General features: G+C 43.7%; 1 protein-coding gene across 20 annotated transcripts in view; it reads right to left on the bottom strand.

The window, feature by feature from the left end:
* LOC135914247 (uncharacterized) overlaps window positions 1–16,494 on the bottom strand; it is a 623,773-nt gene that overhangs the window by 223,885 nt on the left and 383,394 nt on the right. For 2 of the 20 annotated variants that reach the window (XM_070539910.1, XM_070539912.1), the window contains 2 exons: window positions 2,459–2,510; window positions 1,522–1,655 (listed from right to left, as the gene is read on the bottom strand). The exons of 16 other annotated variants lie outside the window; for them this stretch is intronic. In XM_070539910.1, coding sequence (XP_070396011.1) covers window positions 1,522–1,550 — 29 coding nt within the window. In that variant the 5' untranslated portion in view covers window positions 1,551–1,655; window positions 2,459–2,510. The remainder of the gene's footprint in view (window positions 1–1,521; window positions 1,656–2,458; window positions 2,511–16,494) is intronic. 2 more of the 20 variants (XM_070539911.1, XM_070539913.1) reach the window with 1 other exon arrangement.

Raw genomic sequence — 16,494 nt, 5'->3', positions numbered from 1 at the left:
CACCGTCCATGTCTAACTGCTATATGAAAACCTCTGTCACAGTGACTTTCTTTTTTAAATTCAATAACCACTGTAAATAACACAGAAAAGATAACATAAATGTTCACTTTTTTCCGATGTTCTCACACTATAATATGAGGAAAACAAATTTCGAACTACATTCTAATTATTTCATAACGGCAACAGAACTTTCAGTTCGCGGATTTGATGAGCAGATGGACAAGACCGCAAGCGCTTACCATAATTCTATAGCCAGTTTCTGCCTTGTCGAGATGTTTAGGAGACCAGCAACAACTTCCCTAACCCCTCTAACTATCGTTTGCCTACATACAATTTTTCGTCATAGCCACAAGTGCCAGGTAAATTTCCTCGCCGTGATGCGACATTTTGGTGCAGCCTCTTGCGCGGGGCGGCATATACAGAGGCTTACTACATGTTTTCACCTTAGAGTGGGTGACACGCCTATTTCTGACTCTTCTGTAACTAAAGCAACTGTTGAAAATCTGTTATGACACGCCGTGGCTGCTTAGTGGCTATGGTGCTGAGCTGGTAAGCTCGAGGTCCCGGGATCGAATCCAGGCCACGGCGGCCACATATCGATGGGGGCGAAATGCGAAAACATCCGTGCACTTATATATAGGAGCCCGTTAAAGAACCCCAGGTGATAGAAATTTCCGGAGTCCCCCACTACGGCGTGCCTCATAATCAGATCGTCGTTTCGGCACGTAAAACCCCATATTTAATTTTCAGATCTGTTATGCTCCTTTGTCATCGCTACGACGTCAAGCGTGACATCATGACCACTCCGTGGACAGCCCTAAACCTGCCGCATACAAGATCAACTTAGGAGGCGTGAATATTCTTCAACCATGGCTATACGTGTCGTTGACGCAGAGACCAATGAGATCATTCCTTCAATGTCTGATAGATATCTGCGATTGTTTATATAGTTGCTAGGCATCTCAGCGTGCTTATTCAACTGATTATGCCTTCTGATATAAGCTGTTGTTTAATAAAGGGAACTGTTTATTACTTGCAGTAGGTTGCATGGCAAACAAGCGTGGTCACTCGCGCACCTGAGAAACACACACAGGGTGCATCGACTGCATAAATGCCCCCCAAGACTTCCCGGCGAAAAATTTCAATACATGGGCTATTGAAGTCAATCACTTTTTCATATATGAAATATATGGCGTCCAAGATAAAGCACGGTCGATGATGACTCCAAATATGGTGGTTTACAGGGCGCAATGTTGTGAGGCGTGGCCAACTTCAATATAAACCCAAGTGGTGCTAATAGCCATTAATACATAACAATAGTACTTCTTTCTTTCGTCTCCAATCCTACAAGGAATAGGAGGCAGGCTGACTATAACAAGTTCCTCTTGCTAGAAACTCAATATGCATACGGTCCACGTCCCCTATAATTTGTCAGTGAAAGACCCACAACGAAATATCCGGCTTCATTCTTCCAAATATTGCTCCATCACTAAAACAACACTTCAAAGCAGGTATGTATACCTTTTCATGGGGTAAGGAGGAAAACCCATGCTGCAAGCCTTTCAGCCTTCCTGGCTTGTGCGAGCCGGCGTGGCGCTGTGTGAACGTGTTGCCGTCGTGTGCCGAGGAACGATTTCGAGATGTTCTTGCTCATTCTGCGTGGAATTACGTGATGTCAGTTTACACAATGTCGTTGAAAAACCACTGTACAGCCTTTAGGTGTAGCATGCGGAAATTTCAGGTGGTTTCGCAAAAATGCGACAAGCGTCATCAGCCGCGGTGTGTGTATGTGTTGTGAACTAGTTTGGCTGTACGTGTTTTCAGTCGACCATGACAACCAGCGTCTGTGAATCACCAGTGCGAATTGGAAAATTTTCTCACCGTATAATGAGTGGGTGTACAAACTGAAAAAGAAGACTGCTCGTTAGGGCCAAGCCATATGCAGCTTCGAAACATCTATAAGCGTCAAACGGGATAAAACATTTGCCTTAGCCACTGGCATCGTTCTCACGCATTTAAAGTATAGCAAACTTAAAATCACTATAGTATGTCAACGTAAGCCTTCTGTATGAGGCCGATACAACAATCGATGCAGTTGGTAAACCAGCATTATTATTATTATTATTATTATTATTATTATTATTATTATTATTATTATTATTATTATTATTATTATTATTATTATTATTATTATTATTATTATTATTATATGGGGACATACAAGCACACAAAGGAAAACGGGAGGGAGCAAGCTGACAACTGCCACCGAGAGGTGCACAACGCCTATCTACTCTTTCAGGAGAAGGGAAGGAAAAGAGGAGAAGATAGGAAGCAGAAACATACTAAAGAAATTAGGATATAAACAAACGACATGGGCACGGACAAAATAAAGTAGGAACACGGAAGAAATATCTATAAACAGGAGGCGAAATCAGTTTTGTGCTTGAAAGATACATACGCGTATAAGCCATGTGCTTGGGTACTTCCTTCTTGTCCTGCAAGGCATATGACTGAAAGGGGATCATGCAAAAATAATCCGACGGCTGTTTGTGAGGACACATTTTCTATAAGAAAAAAGGGGATCTTATTTCGTTCAATGAAGCAGAAAAACAGAACACAGGCTAACGCCACGATAAGACTTAACATGGCCACGCCGCGTGTTTTAACCATGCGCTATATACCGTATAGACTCTTGTAAGGGCCGCACTGCTTTTTCACAATTTTGGCAGGGTGTAGCCCTTACACGGGACCGAACCTGTTGGTCAAAATGGAGCCGGTGTAGCCGGCAACTACTGCACACCCCGGATTCCGGATTGTACCATTGCATCAGATGTGAACGCGCAGCTCTCGCCATCTAGTAGTGACACGAGGAAGTACGCGGCGCGCGAAAATTCCCCGAGCGTCGAATGCGATTACTTTTCCGATGGAAATTCTTTTTCCAAAGTTTGCGTTGCCAAGTTGGGGGTGCGGCCCTTACACGAGTCTATACGGTATAACAAACGTACCCGTAGCAGAGCATCTTCCACAGCCTCGGATGTTCACGCAGCCTGCAGCCGTTCGTTCGACCACTCGACAAGTGGGATCGAAACTGTACGGTATATTGCTATTATGAACCAAAATACTTTTGTCGTGGGCGGAAACCTCGTCCAATAAACGATGTAGTGGCGAAATGAATCTACACGTAACAGTTGGAATGCTTGTCAAAGTAAATCATTGTGTAAAACCACAGCTTAGAATCACTGTGAAAATACTGCAGTAAAGTCACATTCATGAAACATATTTTCAGAAATCTAAAACCCATCTCCGACGCTTATTGGAGACTTAAATACGCGTGCACACATTGCGCTGTGCTCGGTCCGCCTCAACGCCAGCACAAACTCCGGGTGTGCCGTCTTAAATATTTTCAGTACGGCTCACACAACCATTCCATAGTACCATGTCATACCAAACAGACCGTGCGAGCATGAAAAGTCCTACCAGGGACTGCTTCCCAGCATATACGTGGTACACAACGCGGAGCGCCCGTACAAACCAGCATGCCGACTATCCACAGATGTCTCTTTTTCCCCACTTTAACGTATGCCGATGGATGGCGCCACTGGCTACGCAATATGGTGGTACCCATAAGAAAAGGCCTATATCGTATTTTTTTTCTGCTTTTTGTGCTGGATTGTCATTTCTGCGGACATTCACCTCATCGATCGAAAACTAACAGCCACATTGGCTAAGAATGCAGAGTATACTGTCAACCAGGTTATATTACACTATGCCGGAATGAAGTGTTTCTTCTTGTTCTTTCTCTCGTTTTGTTTCTATATTCCCTTTCCCCAGTGCAGGATAACAAACCATGCGCACGTCTGGTCAACTTCCAGCCTTTCCTCACTTCTTTCTCTCTCGCTCTTTTTGGACCGACCATAAAAGCGAGATCAGCTGACGCATTTAATTTTTGTTGTTGCAAGCCTTGACAGCTCACATTTATGGTCATAGTCTCTCTTTATGCTCCAGGATATCTCGAAACGCTAAACCCCTTGAGGCTTTGAGCGTTCCTGCGTTAATATAGATGGAAAGAAGACTCTTACACCATCGCCAACAGCGGCAGTGTGCGCAATCGCTGATAAATTTCCCAGTAGGGACAGACGATACGTGCTAATCCCTAGGCCATTTCTTTCGCACCGAGCTGGAAATGTTCGCGAAGGACAATCCAGGGGTAAAAAGGCCAATATTTTGGAATGAAAGGAGCAGCGGTAAAACGTCGGGTGTGCCAGTGCCGAAGCCACGATTACGGCCCGCTTGATGACCAGGTCACCGTGGCGATAATTTTGATGTAACAGTTAGCAAGGAAGAAAGTGCTTCCTGTGCCCCTTCAGGTCAAATTCAACAACGCACAAAGAGAACAGCGGTGGCGTATTACAAAAAAAAAACAAAAACAAAAATACATTAGCATGCAACGCGAATGAAAGGACTGGTGAATGGTGAGTGGTGTGCGCATTGACCAGATCTGCTACTTCCAATTCTTCCTGTATGTCGTCTCAATGCGCTCCCTACCTAAACATTTTCTTGAATACAACGGCGCATTCGCTTGTGCATAAAGATCATGCTTTCTAACTCCGGCTTTAGGACGGTGTGGATTTCCTGAAAAATTCGTGCAGTCTCGGATATTTTTTGTTGAGTATTTACGTGGTAGAAGATGGCGCAGAAACACGGCACCGGTGACGCTGTCTCATGATCAGGTGCTACAGTAGCACATACATTTTTGTGCCCTTATGCATAGACATTGTCTAAAGAACAATCGAGTACAAGAACCGCCAGTGCACACACAACGGCTATAAAACAGAACGATTATTACGCCAGCAGCATTACGAATAAACTCTACGGAACCAACAGTGTGAATAAAAGCGGCATTATTACGCAACAAGTGCAAGGCGGCGGTATAGGAAAAAGAACACTCTTATCAGTAAAATGCCTTTGACATCCGTTAATAGCACCGAAAGATCTGGCTGTCCTGTAGAAAATTTTGCACATTAAAGCAATAGTTTGCACTGCTCTTGTTGGCCATGGGCCCAATCATTTATTTAAACTGAATGATCGGTAAGTTACTGTCATTAGTGAATATTTAAGTCTACATGTTGGTGTGTCAAGATGAGGGCATTCCAGGAGAATAAAGGTCCACAAGGCGCAATCATAGCGTGGCATTTCAGCGCACCCAATAATGTGCAACAAGAAAGTTTTTTTTTTATATAGGAGGTGCCAAGCGTAAGGGTTTCTGTGTCTCTGTAAAGTAAGTGGAATGGCTGACTTTAATAACGGGATAAACAGGAAGTGGGATAGGTGCTCTTGAAGTTTCGCTAAAGCCACGCCTTTCTACATATACTCAGGATGTGGCTTTAAAATATAGCGGGAGTGGAAACACCTCATCTCTTCGATGTGCTTGTAGTGCTGCCCCATTAGCTGAGGTGTTGTCCGGCATACTGCAATATCTTGGTATTCATTGAAAAGTTTTTGCGGTTACAGTTTCTTCTTGCGAACTCTTAAAGCGTTTCCTTAACTATATTACCTTTGATTGATTATATATTTGTGCGGTTAAGGGATGGGGGAACATGCTAATCGCTGACAACTAACCACTTTTATGCCGAAGAAGTAAAACGCAAAAGGTTATAATTTATTTGCAAATAGGATAGCCAACATTTCAACTGTTAACGATATGGTATCCACGAGATGGAAATTCACCTTGTTCCTTGAACTGACAAGGTGCAGCAAATGCTGGTTGGACTGGAGCATACACCCTGTGATACCGCTTATAGATTTGTTGTGCAAGCTGATGAATAGCTTTAATAAACTTATTTCGTTTGATGATTATATCGTCCACTCAAACTGTAATTTCTGGGTCGTAATAACTTATGGTGGACTAACCGCGATGGTTTTTCGTTAATTCTTCGTCCTGAATACCAATAATATTTCTTCAGAAACTTGAACAAAGTAAAATACAAACTGATTTTATGTACCTTTTACACTTGAAAAAATATGCTTTCGGGGGACACTTTATTCTAACCAAGGTAACTCTAAAGTGGTCACGACATTGCGCTCTTCTATTATAGAGAGTTATGTTTTGCCAAGGTGTTATTTTGCTATTCTATCTATAGATCGATCTGTTTCACTCAGTTTTCTCACTGCTGCCACTTTTTGTTTACCTCAAAAATAGTTGTAGAGCTCAGAAGTACTATTCAGCTATGCCGTGATGATGGATCACGCAAAAATTTCTTTTAACTTCTACTCTTCTTCCATTTGGTCTGCTCTGTTCTATATTTTTAATTCGTTACCTGCTCAGAGGACTAATATTTTCAATTGACAGTAAATTCATAGTTACTTAATGCCGACGAGGGTGTATCCTGACATGCTCCAATAACGGTAATAGCATTCATAGGTATAAGTGACAGCAAAATGTAAGTCGGAGGTCGAACAGCACAAACTGTAATGGGTTTACTGAGTAGGAACGCACACTGTACAGAATTGCTTGATACACCGTGCCAAGCTGTTATATTTGTTCATTTTGCAATGTCTATGCAGATATTCTCATCGGCTAATTGAGTGAAGACCTGAAAAGTATAGCGAAGATTTATTTCAATCATCTCAAGTGGTGTCCGAAAGCTGTCTACCTAAAATAAACTTCAAAGAATACGAAGCAATAACGAAGTGATCGTATGCATCTTGTACCAGCCAAGCTTTAAGAATATTTAGCTGTACAGAGCCAAGGTTGTGTTGTTGGCCGTCACTTGGAGATACTGAGATTGTGGTTTGCATTTCACCTAATTGCACACTTAGTCTTAAGAAATAATGAACTTCTAAAATATTATGTTAAGATGAAAAGTGTCAATTAGAAAATTGTAGTGCAACATGGCAAATTCTCGATCCAGCTTTGTATTGCTCACTACGTGGTGCAAAAGAGTGTTTTTTCAAGCATGAGAGGAGCGCTCGAATACATGCAACGTACCGCGAGCAACCAGGTTAGACCTAACTGTGCCCCCCGTGGGAGCGGCCCGTGGTGTCGCCCTAAGGGGCGACGCTTCTCAGGGTTTTTTTAAGTTCTTTGTCTTCATATCTAATTACATTATTTGATAAGTTGATTCATTAATTAAGCCATTGTGATTGGGCGGAAAGTAAAAAAAAAATAATTTGAATATCTCCAAGCGACGGCAAACAACATTATATTGGTTCTGTCCAGCTACATGGTGTTCGCATATTTTTAAGCGTTGTCTCAAGTTACGAGGAACAACCGGCATACTGGCTGCCGCAGCTCACGGACATTGTGTAGACAATATAGGGAGTACACTCTGGGTACCGAGTCTTGTGATTCATTGTGAGTGACCGTGGTTCGTGATGGTACACAGCTTTCATAATTTGCACGGAGACGAAAAAATCACTTGAACTTTGTGTTTTGATGCTACCCTCTTAATGTTGTGGGATACTCGGTGAATATAGGGCAAAACATGAACGTTCTTCTTCGCGTTTTCGGGGTATCATTAGTTTCAGGCCGTCTAATCATGTGCATTAGCGCCTCACAAACAGCTGAAGTCAAGTTTGACAAATAGCACGCTCCTTTAAGCCGGGCCTCCTGATTACGATAGTTCTCTTACCTGACACGACCTCCCTTGTTTACGGCGTGATTAAGGCACTTCATTATAATGCCTCGCTTTACTAACTTAGAATGTGCATTGCTGAAAGAAAGTAGGGCCCTTTTTGACTTTGGACTGTATACCCAACAGATGTGGTATGTTTTGCCTGAATCGCAGCCTAATATCTAGGAACAGGAGCCCCTGGTCTGCTGGTGGTTCAAACGTGTGCTTGAAACTTTTATTTTAATTGACGGAAACATCTTGTCCAAAAAAGGTGTTACCTTGATATTGGTGTAGTTTCTTGTTACTGAATTTGCTATTTGGTTTACTGAATGCTATTTGGTTTGGGGAACAACTACAGAAACAAACTTAACGAAAACTGAGAATACAGAAGAAAATACTGGGGCTGATAGACAACGCTATAGTTCTAGCACCTAGAGATCCACTATTTAAAATATATGGGATAATCAAAGTGAATGACCTACGAGAGTGCTGTCTTAGCTGCAAATGCTCAAACTTTTTGTTCATGGAGATGGGGAATCTTTGCTAAAAAGAAAAGGCCTATGAAACAAGAAATACGGAAATGTGGAACGTTCCTTACTTTCGTACTAATTATGGCTTTCAGATGCTTCGATGTACTCTTCCGCGAATTCTAAATAATTACACTAGCAAAGGTATAGATGTGTCTCATTTAAGTGTCGCAGAATTAGCGGATCTTTTTGTTGTATAAACTATGTAGCAATTTATTTAGGTGTAGAAGATTGCAGCAGTTTTCTTTGTTGTATAAGCTATGTATAAACTATGTTTTCAGTTTTCTTTTATGTCTTGATCTTTACGTCAAACAATGTGTCACTTTCAAAAAAGGAAAAGTGCGCTGTGATATTGTGATGTCCTTCAGCTGCTGCCACTGTTCACAAAGGGGGCGGAAGATCGCTCAAGCCGTCATTTGAATGGCGTTTTCCTCCGCCTCCTGTTACACTGTACTGTGACGAAGCAAATCAATCAATCAATCAATCAATCAATCAATCAATCAATCAATCAATCAATCAATCAATCAATCAATCAATCAATCAATCAATCAATCAATCAATCAATCAATCAATCAATCAATTCGACTGCCTATTTCATCACTTTTGCTGAGTTCAAGCTCTGGTGCCTAAAAAGTGCGCGTACGAACAAGTGATGTTCGTGCGCGCATGTCGTGCGCAGTTGTTGCATGTCAAGGCATAAAAAAATTTGCAATTGAGCAGGCGTCGCAGGTGCGTATGGAAATATGACATGCCTCCGCGTTCATATGAAAAGTGGTTGGCTGCAAGAAATTTTCAGTTCTAGCTCAGCGCTTGTTCTGTTTACTGTGTCTTCTTGTCCGTGTCTTCTTGAGCTGCAGTCTCTTCAGTTAAGAATAAACCAATTTTCCAAATGTTTTTATTAAGAATATGTAATAATTAAAGTATGAAAATTGGATGTCATGAGGTCAAGAAGAAATGCGCTTTAGGCTTGGGGTAAGTAGAATTGGAGCCGTTGCAGATACGGAACTAGGCAAACAGCATGAAAAATAAGGGGCCAACTTTCGAGATGCAGTCGGCCGCTTCTCCTTTATCGATGTGGGACTCAGGTTGCTCATCTCCAACGGTAACCGCGAAACCCTCATGGACTGACCTGAGGACAGCGTGGGCTGGAACAGACGAAAGAACGAGAAGATGGTGTATAGGGCACGTGGGCCTCGTCTACAACTGGCAAGTCATCGGAATGCGAAGTGCAATACGACCAAGTACAAATGTAGCCCATGCAATAAACAACCTTTCTTTTTATTCCTGTCGTCCAGCTGTCGCCTCAGTCATTTCGCAATTCGATGCATACGGCTCAAGTATTGGTGACGCAGCTGTCCACTTGGGGCCACGGCCTCATAGATGGAGCGGCAGGAATACCACAAGAACGCAATTAAGGTTCTTTAAATAAGCCGGAATCAGTGACTGTATGTGAGTCAGTGCATGATTCTCCAGTTAGTCTGAATCTGTAGCGGGTGAAAACTGTGTCCTGCGTTCTATTTTTTCCCTTTCTCTCCCCTTTTACAGCATATGGTGGCCATTCCTGCTCAGTCTTAAGGCGTATTTTATAATGAGCCTCGTTATTTACCAGTATTAATTTGTCACCCATCGCCACGAGGGCCCGATCCTGGTGAAACTTACAGTGCGGCGTAATAAGAGCTAATAATGTGTAACAAAAGTAATAAAATATATTATTATTTTTTAGAAAATATAACCACTGGTTACCATTTATGCGTTTCGTCTATCTCCACCTCGCAGCTGCGCATTAATCTTGAGAGGCAGACGTGAGAAACGTATAGCATAAAGCGTAAAATATGCTAACGTTACTTTAGCGCGACTAACACAGTTTGCAGCACTTCTGGAAACCGTATTTGAATTCAAGGGCGCTTGCTGAATAAACTTTGGCAGACAAGGGATGACAGGAGACGGTGTCAAGCCACCAAACCAGTGCGCTGATAGCACGCCGAAAGGTCGCCGCCAACTCTGTAAAGGGCTCCAAGACTCTAAGAAGCTCTGTGACCATTCAACAGACATGACCATTTCAGCATCTCAATTTCCCTCCTTCAGAAGAAAGTGGTCACGCTGTACGGACAAGCTCTTACTATCCGCAGTAAAAGGGAGAGGGAAGAGGGAATGATCCTGAATCGTTGTACTGCTACATATTGCTGGCAGCCTTTACAAAGTCAGCGACACGGATCAGTACATTAAGCATGCAGTGTCTAAAAATTACTGACTCTTCATGGTTGTTCTTTCACATTCAGAAAACGCAATTTTTGTGGCGTTCTCGCATTCATTAAGCTGCAATTAAGATGAATAACTGCTTGCATTCCGCATAGAGCTCAAGCCGCGTGAGCGCTGAGGCACAAATCACATCGCTTGGATACAGTTCGCAGTATTTGCGTTATCCAGCCCACACAGTCATTAGGTGCGTGACACAGCAAAGCTTCTCTCCAATATAAAATACTCAATGCTAGCTAACAAACGCACGAACCGACTCGGCTCCCATTTGCTTCTACTTTGCTGCGCGGGGGCGTGTGTTTTTCTCTTACTTGCCTCAGTACACTCTCGTTGAGGCGCGGTAAAGCTATTTCGTGTTGCGACAGAACTAAACGTCGCCTCTAAATTACGACAGCCACAGTCAGTTATTTGGACACACTGCTTAATATAGTTGCTTGAAAACTCCTCGTACCTTTCCCACACAATCGCGCGAACACGTAATTAAGCAAATGCTCATTGATTATTTTGGTTTCTGTCATGTAATTAAACATCACGCCTCTTCACTCGAAGCATGTGAAGCACGGGAAGGAGTGTATATTCGGGCTCTTCTGTGCAGAATGCGTGAAGGCAGACGAGCGACGCGAAGGAAAAGAAGCACTCCCACTCGTGTATGCGCTTCGCCTGCTTGTCCTGCCCAGCTCTGAGCATGCGCATTCCTTTAACGCGTTACCTGAGTTGAAACAAGGGGTAACTTTGCCTGCATAACTACTGTGATGGAAATGCTCAATACTTCCGTCCCGTCACAAAGGAAATCGAATAATTTTTTTTGTCTTTGAAACTACACCGGAAAAGTCGGATCGGGCTCATACCGAAGTCGGCGCATCAAAAAATGTCACATTAGAGAAAAAAAGGAAGAAGTGTATCTGTTCGGTCGCTGCCTCTGTGTGGGGCTCTGGTTTTTCTGTTTTTTTGGAGATTTACGATTACCATCGACGACGAGTGACTAACAAGACGTGGGGTGAAGATTCAGCGAGCCAGGCGCCTTAAAGCTACGACGTTTCTTTTTTGAGGACCTGGCTATTACCCTGCCACTATGGTGGTCAGACGCCGAGAACATCGTCACGAACCTTATGGTCGTCCAAGTGTAGCAAGCCATGTGAATGATGCTACAGGCCGTTATGAAAGTCATGGGGCCTCGCAAGCGTCACAAAGCTTCATAAAGCCGGCACGCTTGGTTCTCAACAACTCGGAATCAACTTCGGCGAATTCAGGAATAATGGCTGACGGTGAAGCCTAGAGCAAGAAACCTCGCCTAAAGACGGCGAGTTTATTGATACAACATTCAATGATGAGCTAAGTGATGAAGAAGCGATGGTTGAAGATGCACCATTTACTCTGGTCACGTATAAGAAAAAACGAGCAGAATGCATTCCGGTTGTATTTCGCCCAACAAGTGAAGGTACGAATTTTGGCAAGTAAATCCAAACCGAGTGTCTGCCGGAATAGTTTCCGCTGCCGAAGAAAAAGTACAGTCTTTCAGGATGACCAGAGATGGAAGTTTCAGTGTCAGCGTTGCTACCTTAGCATCCGCAAAACGCCTTTTGATGCTCTCAAGGTTAGGCGGCCTGGAAGTCAAACCCTCCATCCCAGAATCATAAACGCAAAACGCTGGGAAAGAAACATGTGCCTCTGCAGTATACAGATGAACAACTCCTAGACTTCTTGAAAGACGCAGGAGTTACATAGGCACACAGACAGATAAGGCATTCCCGCCAAGATGGAGTAGTAAAGTCACATCCACTTCACACGGTAATTCTGACTTTCAGAGACGATCGCCCTATTCCAGGACGAATTTACTTGGGTTTCACCAGTCATCCTGTCGAGGAATACCTAGGACGAGCTCTTCGCTGCTATAATTGTCAGATATTTGAGTACATGGGGAAAACCTGCCGCAGCACACTTCGATGCAAAATCTGCTCAGAAGATCATGACCACAAGGAGTGCAAGTCACTTCTTCAACCTAAATGTCTGAACTGTGCAGGGTACCATGCCGCCTCCTTCTCAGGCTGCCCTCAGAACAAGGCAGCGGCACAAATGCGCCGATATGAAGTTTTAGATGGACGAAAACCACCCCAAATGAATGAATCCGCCCCAAACCTTGAGATTGTTCATCCAGCGCAAGATCGCCCACCTAAGCGGGCAGCGGAACCACCGCAGCTAAGAGAACCAACAAGCTAGTTCTCCTCAATAGAACAACCAACATTGCAATCAAGAGACCAATCAAGAGGATCACAGTCAAGCGCCCAGTCTTATGCATCAATGCTACGGAAACCCAGACGACAACAGGCAGAAAGTAATACACAAGAAAGCTCCAATGTTCGCACACATTTTTCTCAGCAACCTTACGCACCTACTGCAGAAGTAACGCCAGCTAACAGCGAACATACCACCGCATCGGTGACACAACTGATTTTGCCAATGCTTTTCGCAACTCTTAAGGCAATCCTATCTGCTCTGCCGGAAGCACACAACCTACCAGAAGTGAAAGCCTTGTTGCCTCTGGAAGCGCTATTGTGTCCACAATCCGGGCCGAAACTGCGGCAGGCAGTACATGAATAACCTTTAGAAAAATGTTGCTATATTTCAATGGAATGCCAACAGTCTTTGAAGGAAGTGTGCTGACATTCGTAAACTCGCCAATTCCACCACGGGCAGGCACATTCTAGGCACCCTAGGCATAACCTACACCACCCAATTCGGACCAAAAGTACCCATCGCTCCAAACATTCGTGCTCAGGTAGTTATCCCGCCCATACCTCGCAATATGCACCCTGAACACAATCCGGAGCGACGTGCAGAAAGAGCTAAGCAACTACAAAAGCGCTACGACCAGGCCGTTGACGTAACCTACGTGGATGCAGCAGAGTACCCCAACCAAAACACCATGGCGGTCGTCGCAGCGGCGGGTTCGCAGTACCGCCTCTCCGCGGCCGCATCAATATTCGCCACGCAACCCGAAGTAGGAGAAGAAACGCCCATCGCTTTGGCCTACGCGGCTACTAATGCACACTGCATCATCAGCGATTCAAAAACAGCCATTCGTAACTACGCAATAGGACTGATAGCACCCCAAGCGCAGAAGATTCTCTCTGGCACTCCTCCCCCAAGGCAACGCCGCGTGCAGATAATCTGGGCTCCTGGTCACTCGGGTCTGGCTGGAAACGAAGCCGCCCACGATGCCGCCCGAGCTCTCGCACACCGGGCGCATCATGCTTCACCTGCGTCTTCCGATCCCGGCCAGCCCTCTGTTCTGCATCGCGGTCATGCGCGGGACCGAATGTTTACTTCTAGAGAAATTCTCCTGCACTACCGCAGAGAGCGATTACGCTACCCAACAGCACACTAAACACTGAATAAGTCTCAATCCACCACTTGGCGACTCCTTCAGACACGTACTTTTCCGAACCACGTGCTTTACAACCGCATGTACCCCGATGCATACTCCCCACTCTTCAAAGCGTGCAAGGCCCGCGCTGACCTTGATCATATTATCTGGCAATGCCCCAAAGCCTCACCCGCCAACACCTCCCGCACTAACACACGCATCATTAGTACGGCCGAGCAGTGGGAGACATTGCTGCTGAGCTTGAAACCAGAAGAGCAGCTCTGGGCCGTGCGGATGGCCAAAGACGCCGCCAGAAAGCAAGGTCTGGCCGCTGTCTGAGGAAGGGGGGGGAGTGGGGGTTAGTCTCCCGACCCCCGCCACCCTTTAACCCCATCAAGGACATAAGAAAGTTTTATCTCGCTCTCTGGCCGTACGGAAACCCCCGAATGAGATTGTGGATTTGTAGATGAAGATATTTATCACCTCCTTCTAGACTGCCCCCATCACGACACACCGAGATGCCCACTTAACTCAACCCTAATTAAATTAGACCGCAGACCTTTCAGTTTAAACGAACTTTTGGGTCCTTGGCCAACAAAGTCCTTGCAGAAGAGCGCTTTAAAAGCACTAAAGACTTTTCTTGAAGACAGCGGCACTGTTGGACGTTATTAACGCTTTTATTGTTCCTTTCATTTCAATGTCGCTGTACATATGCATGTGTCTATAAATTAAGTTATGTTGACTGTTTTGCTGTGACTACATGTGATAATGTATTCATATGTATGTACCACCCGCTGACTAGAGACTGTTATTTGGCGACAGTATCGTTTGTATTTGTTAGACATTTATCTACATAATGTGGAGACATTTACCTTGTACCATGTGTTCCTTACCTCATAGACTTCCTGTGGAAACGTTGCGTCATAAGGCCTGGTGCTGTTGTGAAAAGGTTATTTTATATGCAATCTTGAGCCTGTATGTTGTATAATGGAATCATTCAAGAGATAAGGAGTAGCCGGCACCTTAAATTGTGCGTCAACACCTCCTTATATCAATATAAAAAATGTCACATGATCTTCTTATTCTGCTTTATAATAGTTTGGACGTTATTTTATATTGTTATATTTTAATATAAAGCCATTGGGAAATGTTGACCTCTTTAATTGGCACCGCCTACTCATTGCTACTTATTGTCAAGTAGAAATGCAAATAACGAAGGCCATGGACAAGAAAAAGAACACGGAAAATATTTCTATTCTTATTCTTGTTTTTCTTTTACTCTTTCTTTTCTATTTTTGTAGAGTCGAGTTCGGTGGAGTGAGGAGAAGGTTGGCGCTAATCTATGTTCAAGGTTATCTTTCGGAGTTTTTGCGTATGATTAGTAAAATTTTGTGCACGAGTAATAATTGTCACCGTTAAATGCAAGCTAGCAAAATTAATTTTACAGATCACTTCAGCACTTTTTTTTTCTGTTTGTGAATGAATGAAAGAAATGCATAATTGAAATATGGCTGGACTTTCAGGTAACCGAAAGAACAGTAGCTAGAGGTTATTGAGTGACTTGGCCGTCATTCACAATATACTAAAACCCCGCAACCATTTCAACAACAAAAAGAAAGATGATACAAATATTCCACCGGAGTACAGGGAATAGGGTTTACTACAAATCGCGAGAAATTAAGCTGTCCACCAAGAAAATTGTCTTGCACCAAATGAGCCATAACAGCGTCAAACAAAGAAACGTATGTCTAAAGGAACATATACATGCGGTGGGAATTCACGAAAAGCTTGTTGTGATAACATTGTGCGGACATCCGCGCACTCAGTGCTACTAATCGCGTAATCTAAAAATGGCCTTCGTAATGTACGCAAATAATAATCATAGAAAGATGTGCTATAATGTTTTGCATTCGTCATAAATGTAGCCGACGTGCGCAAATATATCGTCCTTTCAATTTGAGACTATGCTGTCAAGTTATGGGAGTCTTGCCGAACAGCTGATGTATTCGCAGGCTTGAAAAAATTGGGAAAATTCCCATACATTTCATTTATAATAATTTCACGCACAATTACGTCACTGAACTCTTATTACCTGCTAACTTAACGGCTTTATCGAAAAGAAACCACTCATCACGCTTGGTTTTTGTATCACTTAAGGACACTATAACATTGAAATTGTCGATTGGACGTTTTTCCTCCGGTTATTTGTAACGTCAAAGAGACGGCTTAACGATGCACCTCCGGGAACAGCGAAGAACTAGAATTACCTTAGTGATATCGTTTTCCTAGTAGATTCATTATCGCTGTTGTATCAATTTTTTTAATAGTGAAGCACTGTTTACAGTTGAAACTTGATTTAACGAAGTGATGACCACGCTCGAACTATTCTGTTAAATCGGCAAGCTCGTAAAATTGAGAAAAGGAGTGTTTGGTCATTCGAAATCTAAAATTGTAACGTAGCGACACCAAAAACTACCGCGGCGTTGTATATGCCGCCAACTCAGGCCAGTGCATGAATAAAGTCCGCGAGGCCGGCCGGAATTGCTTGTGCGTGAAACCGAGAGTGAAAAAGAAATACATCTTTGTGTTCTGGAGGGAACGGCGAATTTAGTACGTTGCAGTGAAAAAGCTCGTGAACTTCGCCTGCGTGCGCTTCACCAGCCGTGGGCGCCACACGCATGTCGTAGTCCACACGTGCTTGTAATGCGTCATCGGTTCCCTCGTGGGCCCCAGC

Source organism: Dermacentor albipictus, chromosome 6 (assembly GCF_038994185.2).
Source record: "Dermacentor albipictus isolate Rhodes 1998 colony chromosome 6, USDA_Dalb.pri_finalv2, whole genome shotgun sequence".
Lineage (NCBI taxonomy): Eukaryota > Metazoa > Arthropoda > Arachnida > Ixodida > Ixodidae > Dermacentor > Dermacentor albipictus.
This window is presented reverse-complemented; position numbering and strand designations above follow the sequence as displayed.